Below are 12,079 nucleotides of genomic sequence, written 5' to 3' on the forward strand. Positions count from 1 at the left end.
ATATATATATATATATATATATATATATATATATATATATATATATATATATATATCGTATGGCTGATTGGAAATTATCCAAAATGGAAAAAAATACTATTATTTTGGTACAAGACCATATTGTTCAATAGTGTCTCTAGAGAGTTCCATTAGATGCTATCAAACAAATAATTTGGTGTCTCACTTGCATAATTTTGAATTGTTCGATTTTGGGTTTTGCAGGCTCTAATTGTCGGAGGTAACAATACAACTGTTGTCTCTTTAACATGGGCACTCTCTCTTTTACTAAACGTACAACCACGACATCTTAAAAAAGGCTCAAGAAGAATTAGATATCCAAGTTAGCAGGGAAAGATTAATGAATGAACAAGATATAAGTAAGTTGGTCTATTTTCAAGCCATTGTTAAAGAGACATTACGGTTATATCCACCAAGACTACTTGGTGGACTATGCCAATTTACTAAGGATTGCACCTTGGGTGGATACCATGTCTCTAAAGGCACCCGTTTAATAATGAACCTTTCAAAGATCTAAAAGGATCCAAGAATTTGGTCAGATCCAATAGAATTCCAACCAGAGAGGTTTCTCATCACCCATAAGAATGTTGATGATTGGGGAAAACATTTTGAATTTATTTCATTTGGAGCTGGTCGAAGAGCATGTTTAGGAATTGCTTTTGGTCTTCAAATATTATATTTAACATTAGCTAGTTTCTTACATGCATTTGACTTTTCAACTCCATCAAATGAACATGTTGACATGCAAGAGGCCTTAGACTTACAAATATGAAATCTACCTCACTTGAAGTTCTCATTTCTCCGGACTTATTTTCTTGTAGTCTTTACAACTAAAACATTGAAATGAAGAGGTCAAAGTCGACCTAGCTAGTCTTGGTTTAAAGACATATAGAGTTAGATTCAATCAATCTATGATAAGATTTGGGACTGTATTAAACATAGGTTGGACTAAAAATGATGTACAATAAACTAATTAAAGTATTGTCCATGCCAATAAAGTATAACATTATATATTATTTGGTTAGCCTTAAGGAATGTAGCATCATAATTATTTCTTTGTTTTGTCTAATTTATCACCATTTTTTCCCCTTCTCTTCTTCCCTTCTCTTCATTAGAACAAATAATATATAGTCTTTTTATTTTTAAAAATCAAATTCGATTCCCAGTTATATAAGAATTTTACTTTTACTTTATAATAAACTTTACTTTAATCTTAATAACTTTGACCATGATCTCCATCATTGATTAAATATAGGGATAATTTCAATCATTTTTTCTAAGATTGGAGTTAAATTTACCCATCCATTATTAATTTGAAATTTTATTAAATATTTTTTTTTTCCTTTTTTTTTACATGTATATCTTTTAATTTAAAATAATAGTTGTCCGATATATTTATATGAAATTATTTTCGAAGAGGTGAATGAAACTAAACTTTTTTTTAAATATAAAATCATAAAAATTTAATATACGCCAGCACGATCCGGTCTAAATATTATATATAATTTGTGTCATTTCAAAAAATCATAGAAGATCCTTTTGGCAAGGTGGCCCCTTTGAGTAGGAATTCTCTAATTGGTCACTACATATTACATAATTTCAAAGATTATGGAGGATCATTTACCAATCATTATCAGAAGAAGTGCTGATTCCTGTATAAAACTAACCAATACGATATTTAGCACATGCAAACAGATTTGGAAGGATCTGAAAGTCAAGCCTACGGGCCATCCCTTTACGGCTTGTTCGAAAAAGCACAAATTGATGGGGTGCCACTTGCCAGCAGTCTGTTTCAATATCTAAATGTTACCCAGTGGGATTGCTTGATATACTTTTTGTCTCCTAGCTACCATCTATTATTATGGAGCTCCAGAGCTGGTAAGATAAGAATACACCCAAAAGCTGCTGGTGCATGGCCAATAATCGGTCACCTCCTCTTAGGGTCACAACTTCCTGGGATTTTTTTTTATAAAATTACGGTAAATTTAAAATTAATTTTTTAAAATGCGGCATATTGAAAATATGCTTGAATAATAATAATAAAATGACAAATAATAAAAAGGAAAGAAAGTTGTCTTGTGGCTATAAGAAAGAATAATATAAAAGAGAGAGATGAGGAGAGGCGGATAGAGAGAAGAGTAGGCCGAAAAAAAAAAAAAAAAAGAGGAGAACGGGGAGGTGCTGCAAATCTTTGGGCGTTCGATCGTATGACGAGCAAAACGACTTATGTTTTGCATGAAAGTTAAGGAGAAAATTTTCTTTGAGGCGAGGAACATTCCTTCAAAGTTCGATTTTAGTTTCAATGATTGGATTTTTTTATTTGTGGTAAGATAGTTTAATCCTACAACTTTTGTTTAATATTTTGTTCTTGAAAAAATATTATGAATTTTTTTAGTGGAAGATAAATATGTGTTATTTGTGTTTTCTTTATGTTATTTGAAGTATGATTATTCTTAAGGTTATTATTATTATTATTGTTTTATGATTTACATATTATTATGATTTTATTTTTAAAATTTTTATGTTTGCAATGATTTAATTGAAGAAAAACTGTTGTGTTGATTGTTGAAAATTATTTAGTATGTTGGGAATAAATAAAATTTATATGATTAGGGTTGAGACTATGTTTTGATGATATGTAAATTATTGTGAATATATATATATTTTATATTTGTAGTGATTTAATTGAAGAAAAATTGTTGTGTTGTAATTGGAATTATTGATCATGTTTGGAGTAAATAAAAATTATGTCCTAGAAAATTATGCATAATAACATGCAAGTTTATTATATTTCATATGCATCATGGTTATGTGAAAAAAAAAATTGATGAAAGATTTTATAAAATGAAAAAGGAAAAAGAAAATAATGATGAAAAGTAAAAACCTGTGAAAGATAAATCAAGAAGGAAATGAGATTTCTAGTGTAAAAAATACAAAAATTTATCCCGTGAGTGTATTTGATATAGATGCATATCATTAAGTGAAAACCCAAAAACAATAGTTGAATGTAAGCATTTGCACCATGTTTTCATTTGGAAGAAGGACATGTATTAAATACTTGAATGACATCAATGGTATGTTTAAATATATTATTAGAGATTGAAATAATTTATTTATTTTGTAAGTTTAGAATTATTGGATAAACCGCTATTGACGATTGGACCGATGAATGGGGCGGTTTTTCATGAACTGCATGGCTAAATTCCAGCTCCAGTCTTCCTCCCATTTTTCCTTTCATCCAAATAGTCCAACCTCCCCCTCCTCTTTTTCATAGGGTCCAAGTGAAAGCCCAATAAGCCCAGCCTTACATTTTAATGGCTTTTTGGCAAAACCTAAACCCATTTAAACCCATGGGTGGTACCTTTTTGGCATGTACTAATTTGAGTTATATGAATTTTTGTAATTTAAATTATAATTTGTTATTTTGTAAAATATTTTTTACTTAGATTTATGTAGATATTTGGGTTAATTTGGGATTATATATTGATCTATTCAACTGAAATCATTGACCGTCAAATTGGATAGGAATAACATTTAAGGTCAACCCTTTGACCTGATATCACTAATCGGATTCTGAGTTGCCTTGAATAGGGTGTGACTATAATGGATTTTCTTCTCCAATGCCTAAACCCTGTCATGGTTGGAGCGTTTGCAATACTCGTCCTCTCATACCACCTGTTATTATGGAGGACTGGAGCTGGTAAGAGCAGAATGGCACCTGAAGCTTCTGGTGCATGGCCCATAATAGGTCACCTGCACCTGTTAGGTGGATCTAAGAATTTGCCTCACTTACTTTTTGGAACCATGGCCGACAAGTATGGACCAGTATTCAGCATCCGGCTGGGATTAAAAAGAGCTGTGGTGGTGAATAGTTGGGAGATGGCCAAGGAATGCTTCACCACCCATGACCTGGCTCTGGCCTCCCGTCCTGAGGTTGAGGCCGCCAAATATTTGGGATATAACTATGCCATGTTTGCTTTCTCTCCTCACGGTGCATACTGGCGTGAAGTGCGTAAGATAGCTACTCTAGAGCTACTCTCGAATCGCCGGCTAGAATTGCTGAAGAATGTCCGAATCTCAGAGGTGGAGACATGCATGAAGGAACTATACAAGCTTTGGGCAGAGAAGAAAAACGAAGCGGGCGTTGTTTTGGTGGACATGAAGGAATGGTTTGGGCACTTGACTCTGAACGTGATTCTTATGATGGTTGCTGGAAAACGATATTTCGGTTATACAGGCGAAAGTAAAGAGAAAGAGGCCCAGCAGTGCCGGAAAGCGATTAGGGAATTCTTTCGTTTGTGGGGACTCTTTGTGGTGTCAGATGCCATTCCTTTTTTTGGATGGCTTGACGTGGGTGGACATCTGAAAGCCATGAAGAAGACTGCAAAAGAACTGGACGGTATTGCTCAGGAATGGTTAGAGGAACACCGGCAGCGAAAAGATTCTGGTGAAGCTGATGGTAACCAGGACTTCATGGACGTGACGCTGTCCATTCTGGGTGGTAGAGACATTACTGATTATGATGCTGATACCATCAACAAAGCTACAGCCCTGGTATGCACATTATTCCTTTAGCATCTTTATATGGTAGTAAAAAATGAGACATAATTTCATGCTTTATCATCTTTAGTCCAGACTCAAGAGTACTTGGGCCTGGGTTGGAAGAACTTATTTTTGCTTTGTTTCAAGTCGAAACTAATCAAAAGCAGCGATTTTTAAAAGGTAATTATAATAATGGTATTATAAAAGTTCAAACATAAAATAACTTTTTGCATAAATCAAAATAGAATTTTTATATATACATATAAAATGTTTTTCTGATCTTCATATTAATTTTTTTAAGTCATAACTTTTTTGAACAAAATTAGTCAAACCATAGAACTCTTGAACTTACAAAAAAGGGCTTTCGATTTCTTAGAAGTAGATACATGTAGATTATGAAAGTATGTTCCTTAGTCCGCATGGTTTGAGGCCTCTTTGAGTGGGCTTCTAGAGTCGGTTAGACAATTGGGCCTTTCAAAGGATTTCCTAAATTTACATTTTTTTTAGCCCAACTTGAATTTTTATAAAATGCTATATTTATACGCGAGTTTCATATTCAAGCTAAACATACCCATTTTGATTGGAAAAAAAAGGAAAGAAAATGGGGCCTTTTTTCCACCCTTAATCCTATCACTACTTTTAATTTTATTTTATTAGTTAATGGTTTGTATTTCACAGATTCTGATTGGAGGAGGCACTGACACTACATCTGCTACTTTAACATGGGTCATCTCACTTTTATTAAACAATCCAGATGTATTAAGAAAAGCCCAAGAAGAATTGGATGCTCATGTTGGTAAAGAAAGACTAGTAAATGAAATGGATATAAGCAAGTTGGTCTACCTTCAAGCAATTGTTAAAGAGACATTGAGGATAAATCCAACAGCTCCACTTTCAGGACCGCGTCAATTCATCCAAGATTCTATTTTAGGGGGTTACCATATCTCAAAAGGCACTCGTCTTATATTGAACCTTACCAAGATCCAAAGAGACCCAAGAGTATGGTTGAATCCAATGGAGTTCCAACCAGATAGATTCCTCACCACCCATAAAGATGTTGATGTTAGAGGTAAACAATTTGAGTTGACACCATTTGGAGGTGGAAGAAGAATTTGCCCTGGAGCAGTTTTTGCCCTTCAAGTGCTACACTTAACATTAGCCAACTTCCTGCATAGATTTCAACTTTCAACTCCATCAGATGCACCGGTTGATATGAGCGAGAGTTTTGGATTAACAAACATCAAATCCACTCCACTTGAAGTTCTTATCTCCCCACGCTTGGCTTCTTATGATCTTTATGAGTAGAACTTGAGGTCGCTAAGAGACTTATTTCAAAAAACCTAGTGCTATGAAATGTGAAATAAAAATAAATTTCACACATGTAGCATAAGTTTAGTATTATTTTCAAGCAGTTACTCATGTGTGTCCTTTAATATTGTCTTAGCTTGAATTTAATGAAAAATATTTTCGACACCTTTTTCGTGTGGACAAGTAATGACCCAATTTCTTGTTATGTTTCTTCATTCTTTCATGAAAGAGAATTTAGAAGAACAAGTGACATATAGCATTACAATTGAAAAATTAATAAGTATGTGCTCCACCATATGCATATATATATGCATAGTAGACTTGATGAGTTTCCAAGTTGATTAATTGGTATCTCCTTTTGATAGATTTCAGCCACCTTTTTGTACATGATTAAAGTAGTAATGGAAACTAAAATTACAACTCCCATTTCATTGTAAAAAGTTGGGATGTGCAAGGTGGGTCAGTTCAATTTTGGGCATTAAAATCAAATCGAATTGAACCCAAAAGAGGAAAATGATTAGTTTGACTTGATTAACAATAATCTAAGTTGGTTCATTTTGCTTCTATTTATAACATCAATTTTTTTTTATAATTTGAACAAAAATAATATTATTGAAGCAAGTCATCTTTGGACGGTTGAAATGATATTATTACCACTAATTTCAAATCATATTATTATAACTTAATGACGTGAATAGGTATTATTGTAACCCATGTCAATCATATCAAATAGTCCAAGTCAGATAAAAGTTATAAAGGTGTGATTGGGAGTTCCATCCAATGTGAAAAATGTATACCAAATTAATGATGTAACCAATTGTTATACTGTATATTATTACTGTGTGTATAACTTTCAATTCAATTCAGTTTGGTTCATTAATTTTTTTAATAGGTAATTGAATTGGTATAACTGAGTTATATATTTTAAAAACCAAATTTATTAAAAAAATAAAATCTTAAAAAATTAATAGATTTGGGTCAATTCCATTGATTTTGCCAATTGTACACCCTAAAAGAAGGGATGTCCACTTATCATTCATAAACTTTGTGTACTCCTAAGTTACAATTTTGTCCCATGTGATTCACATTTGTACTTATTATTCTCAATTTTTTGTACAAATGATTTATTATTTTACAGAATTTTACTCCATGAGATTCACATTTGTACTTATTATTATCAACTTTGTCTGCTCTTAAGTTACAATTTCTCCTAATTAGATTCACATGCGTTATTGCCATAATTGAATTTCCACATTTATGCATGAATTATTATGTTAATAGATACATTATCATTTTGTCAAGTTAATCTGACTCAGGTTAATCACCAAAGACAAGGTGAATTAATTGACTCAATTTTAATAAATTTTAATTTAAATGAGTGCAAGTAATAATAATACAAAAAAAATTAAATAAAAAGAAGAGATAACAGGTACAAACTCCAATTTATATATTTTGCTCAATCCTATACTCTCCTCAAGCTCTCAAATGCAAATTGAGGGTTCCACTAGCTTTTAAGACTTCAATCAAACCTTAATCCTTTACACTTGGATTCTCAATTTCAATGACCTTTTTACACTTTAATTCAAGAAATTCCTCACTCTTGAACATACTCAAAGGTAACACTTAAACAACATTGATCTCACAAAATTTATTTACAGATAATATAAATGAAAACTTAAATGGTTTTTCTTGGCTAGGATTTCTAAGTTAATAAGGATTTTTACATTAAAAAGAAAGAGTTAAGATCAACTGGGTTTTGTAAGATTTTGATATATATCTTAGTTTGTGAGTTTTTTGGGATTCTATTGTAATCTTATTGTTTTATCCTAAAATTGTCAAAAAAAGAAATCAGTAATTTAGTATGGCAATTTTACTCCAAAGATTATTGATTAAAAATTATTTTACTAATACCAACGTGTAAGAGTTAAAGGCATAAAATTGAAATTAAAGTAAGTTTATTATTTTGGATTTGGTTAAGTAATGACAAGATTAATAATTGAACTTAATGTAAAAAGAAGTGTAAAAACTTTAAAAGTTTAAAATATCATTTCATTATTAGTTTCCACTTGCCAACATAGATTTCTCATTCTATTCTAACAAGTTTTTTGTACTTTTATATATATATTTCATAAACTTAACAAAGGATACAAACAGCAAAAGAAAAAAAAATAATTGAGCTACTAAACCTCAATATAAATTTGGGGTGAATTGTCAAGGAGCAGGGGGAAGTACTGTATCACAGATCAATGTGAAGATGTATATATATTTATAGTATAGAACCTAAGAGGTGAACGTTTCTTTCTAAGTTAGGTAAACATTTCTGTCAAAGTTGATGAAATTTTACTATAATTTATATACACATGCTTTCAGTGTGCATATAGGTTGAAATAATATGTGGAGATGATTTTTATATGTGATTTAATATTGTTTTGGATTATTGATTATGACTATAAATTATCATGCATGGAACTAATCAAAATGATATAATTAAATTATATTAATGAATTTGAGATAGACATGGCAATTATTAATTTGAAATATCTTATATGAACATAAAATTTTAAATATAGACTCATAATTTATATTAAAATAATAAAATTAAAAAAGTACGTTTATCTCAAATTTATGCCTAGGGCCCAAATTTTGCTGAGAGCCAGCCGGATGTCATCACATGCAAGAAAGCTAGGAAACAAAGCTGAAGTTTGCTTCTTGTGTGGGAAGAGGTACTTCCGTGCTTGACTGAAAGAAAGGATTTTCTACAAGAAAAATTGTCCCCTTGTTTGTAAAGCCTCAAGTTGCGACAGCAATAACGACAAAAGTAGGCCAAAGAATTTGTCATTATTATGAGACTAGAGAGGTTTTACTGAGAAGTTTTCCGAGCGTGATATCAGCATTCGCTGTATCACAGTGATACAACAAATGGTTTGAACACAGTGATCTAGAACCCATTAGCTCAAATTTCATTGATCTGAACACGATGATCCTCATCCGCAGACCATTTTAGGGAATGATTAATTCTAGCGATTTTTTAACTGCCTGTACGAAGAACTTTATCAAAATTGGATTCAGTGTATCTTAACCAATCTTGATCAGTATGCGACTGATGATTCTATTTGATAAAAGTAATGCGGTGGCCCAACTTTATCTTAATTTCCATGTTGAAACTAACCATTATATTATTCTATAATTATAAATATATACTATGGAATTAAGATAACTTTGACATGCTAAGGATCAAAAGAGGGCAGCCACTTTAGTTGTGGATTATACTAAATAAAGCTGATCGATTATTACATTGGAAAATAACATTGAACCTATCATGAAAGACAACCCTACTGGACCATGCCCTGAGTACTAAATGCTGATAAAAAACAAGTACATGTTCCAAAGGAATTGAGTCCATATATACTCATTAGTGCTCAAAGAGAAAAACTATATATCCACCGCTTAACTACAGTGATCCTTTGAGCAGAAGAAACTAGCCATGTATTTCCTTCTCCAATACCTAAACATCACCACGGTCGGAGTCTTTGCCACACTTTTCCTTTCCTACTGTCTATTATTATGGAGGTCTAGAGCTGGTAACAAAAAAATAGCACCTGAAGCTGCTGCTGCATGGCCCATAATCGGTCACCTACACCTGTTAGCTGGTGGTTCTCATCAGCTTCCCCACATAACCTTGGGAAACATGGCCGACAAATATGGACCGGTCTTCACAATTCGGATTGGGTTGCATCGAGCTGTGGTGGTAAGTTCTTGGGAGATGGCTAAAGAATGCTCGACCGCCAATGACCAGGTTTCATCCTCGCGTCCCGAACTTTTAGCCTCAAAACTTTTGGGCTACAACTACGCCATGTTTGGTTTCTCTCCATACGGTTCTTACTGGCGTGAAATGCGCAAGATAATCAGCCTAGAGCTACTCTCTAACAGCCGCTTAGAGCTGCTGAAGGACGTCCGAGCTTCAGAAGTGGTGACATCCATAAAAGAGCTATACAAGCTCTGGGCAGAGAAAAAAAATGAATCGGGCCTTGTCTCGGTGGAGATGAAGCAGTGGTTTGGAGACTTGACTCTGAACGTAATTCTTAGGATGGTGGCAGGGAAGCGTTATTTCAGTGCTTCAGATGCAAGTGAAAATAAACAGGCGCAGAGGTGCCGGAGAGTGTTCAGGGAATTCTTTCATTTGTCAGGGCTCTTTGTGGTGGCGGACGCTATTCCATTTCTTGGATGGCTCGACTGGGGGAGACATGAGAAAACCCTAAAGAAGACAGCAATAGAAATGGACAGTATTGCTCAAGAATGGTTAGAGGAGCACCGTCGGAGGAAAGACTCCGGTGATGATAATAGTACGCAAGACTTCATGGATGTGATGCAGTCAGTTCTTGATGGCAAAAACCTTGGTGGTTACGACGCTGATACCATCAATAAAGCCACATGCCTGGTATGAGTTATTAATGAAACACCCACGTACCATTTATTTGCATATTATCAGGGCTAGCTTCTTTTGCACAGACAGTTTTTCTTTTGTTTATATGTTTTAATTGATGCATATTCACTTTCTTCTTCTCTTAATTAAATTGTAATAATTAAACATAAAATTAAATAAATTTTAAATTTTATTTTTAACTAAAAATAGAAGTATACATATACAAATATATACTGCTTAAGCAATTAATTTTTTAAAATTATTCTTTCAGAACACTTCAGACAAGCTGAGACATGCTTCGAGGGAAATTTAAATATAATGATTTTAAAAGCTACTTTGTAATTTTATTTTCGAGCATGTTGCATAATATATGCTTTCCTTGAATTGATTTTCCAAATTTTATTTTTGTTAGCAAGAAAGGGTTATCTACGTTTTGGAAGTTATCTTTAATTTCCCCTGTAAAGAATAAGTGATCTTGAAAATTATAAGCTAATTATGTTCATTTGAATAAGAGATTTGAATAATCTTGTAAAAGATGATGTATATCGTTTAAGTGGATGGTTGATTTAGAAATTATCATAAAGGGAAATGGAAAAAAATACTATTATTTTGGAACAAGACCATATTGTTCATTGGTGTCTCTAGAAAGTTCCATTAGATGCTATCAAACAATTAATTTGGTGTCTCATTTGCATAATTTTGAGTTATTGGATTTTGGGTTTTGCAGACTCTAATCTCCGGAGGTAGCGACACAACTGTTGTCTCTCTAACATGGGCACTCTCTCTTGTACTAAACAACCGTGACACCTTAAAAAAAGCTCAAGAAGAATTAGACATCCAAGTTGGTAAGGAAAGATTAGTGAATGAACAAGATATAAGTAAGTTGGTCTATCTCCAAGCCATTGTTAAAGAGACATTACGGTTATATCCACCAGGACCACTTGGAGGACTACGCCAATTTACCGAGGATTGCACCTTGGGTGGATACCATGTCTCTAAAGGCACCCGTTTAATAATGAACCTTTCGAAGATCCAAAAGGATCCAAGAATTTGGTCAGATCCGACAGAATTCCAACCAGAGAGGTTTCTCACCACCCATAAAGATGTTGATCCTCGGGGAAAACATTTTGAGTTTATACCATTTGGAGCTGGTCGAAGAGCATGTCCAGGAATAACTTTTGGTCTTCAAGTATTACATTTAACATTGGCTAGTTTCTTACATGCGTTTGAATTTTCAACTCCATCAAATGAACAGGTCAATATGCGCGAGAGCCTTGGACTTACAAATATGAAATCTACCCCACTTGAAGTTCTCATTTCTCCACGCTTATCTTCTTGTAGTCTTTACAATTAAAACATTGAAACGAAGCGGTCAAGTCGGTCTTGCTAGTCTTGGTTTAAAGACATATAGAGTTAAGTTCAATCAATCTATGACAAGATTTGGGATTGTATTAAAAGTAGGTTGGACTAAGAATGATGTATAATAAACTAAAGTACTATTTATGTCAATAAAGTATAACTTTATATATTATTTGGTTACCCTTATGGAATGCAACATCATAATTATTTATTTGTTTTGTCTAATTCATTCTACATTTTTTTCCCCTCATTTTCACCACAACAAATAATATATAGCATTTTATTTTTTGAAATCAAAGTTAGTTCCGAGTTATATAAGAATTTTACTATTACTTTATAATAAACTTTAATCTCAATAATTTTAACATGTAAATATGATCTTCATCCTTAATCAAATATAGGGATAATTTCATTCATCTTTTAGAAGAT

The 12,079-nt window shown here is 32.9% G+C and overlaps 2 protein-coding genes across 2 annotated transcripts; both read left to right on the plus strand.

Moving 5' to 3' along the window:
• Positions 1 to 2,137: 2,137 nt before the first annotated feature.
• LOC100252330 (cytochrome P450 CYP82D47) lies at positions 2,138 to 6,033 on the plus strand. Its single transcript, XM_002283916.5, has 3 exons — positions 2,138 to 2,343; positions 3,610 to 4,572; positions 5,239 to 6,033. Exons 1-3 carry the CDS (start codon positions 2,245 to 2,247, stop codon positions 5,863 to 5,865), a joined length of 1,689 nt encoding a protein of 562 aa, XP_002283952.3. The 5' UTR covers positions 2,138 to 2,244; the 3' UTR covers positions 5,866 to 6,033.
• Positions 6,034 to 9,110: 3,077 nt separating this feature from the next.
• LOC109121583 (cytochrome P450 CYP82D47) lies at positions 9,111 to 11,836 on the plus strand. Its single transcript, XM_019216291.2, has 2 exons — positions 9,111 to 10,306; positions 11,019 to 11,836. The coding sequence occupies exons 1-2, from the start codon at positions 9,353 to 9,355 to the stop codon at positions 11,643 to 11,645; spliced, it is 1,581 nt and encodes a 526-aa protein (XP_019071836.1). The 5' UTR covers positions 9,111 to 9,352; the 3' UTR covers positions 11,646 to 11,836.
• The last annotated feature ends 243 nt before the right edge of the window (positions 11,837 to 12,079 follow it).

The sequence above is a fragment of the Vitis vinifera genome, chromosome 18 (assembly GCF_030704535.1).
Source record: "Vitis vinifera cultivar Pinot Noir 40024 chromosome 18, ASM3070453v1".
NCBI lineage: Eukaryota > Viridiplantae > Streptophyta > Magnoliopsida > Vitales > Vitaceae > Vitis > Vitis vinifera.

What these genes read in the sequence shown, in the direction of transcription:
- LOC109121583 (XM_019216291.2), top strand. Translation starts at nt 9,353, where the DNA reads ATGTATTTCCTTCTCCAATACCTAAACATCACCACGGTCGGAGTCTTT. An exon ending in TCAATAAAGCCACATGCCTG is followed by an intron (nt 10,307 to 11,018) that starts GTATGAGTTATT and finishes TGGGTTTTGCAG; the next exon opens with ACTCTAATCTCCGGAGGTAG.
- LOC100252330 (XM_002283916.5), top strand. Translation starts at nt 2,245, where the DNA reads ATGTTTTGCATGAAAGTTAAGGAGAAAATTTTCTTTGAGGCGAGGAAC. An exon ending in ATTGGATTTTTTTATTTGTG is followed by an intron (nt 2,344 to 3,609) that starts GTAAGATAGTTT and finishes TGCCTTGAATAG; the next exon opens with GGTGTGACTATAATGGATTT. An exon ending in TCAACAAAGCTACAGCCCTG is followed by an intron (nt 4,573 to 5,238) that starts GTATGCACATTA and finishes TGTATTTCACAG; the next exon opens with ATTCTGATTGGAGGAGGCAC.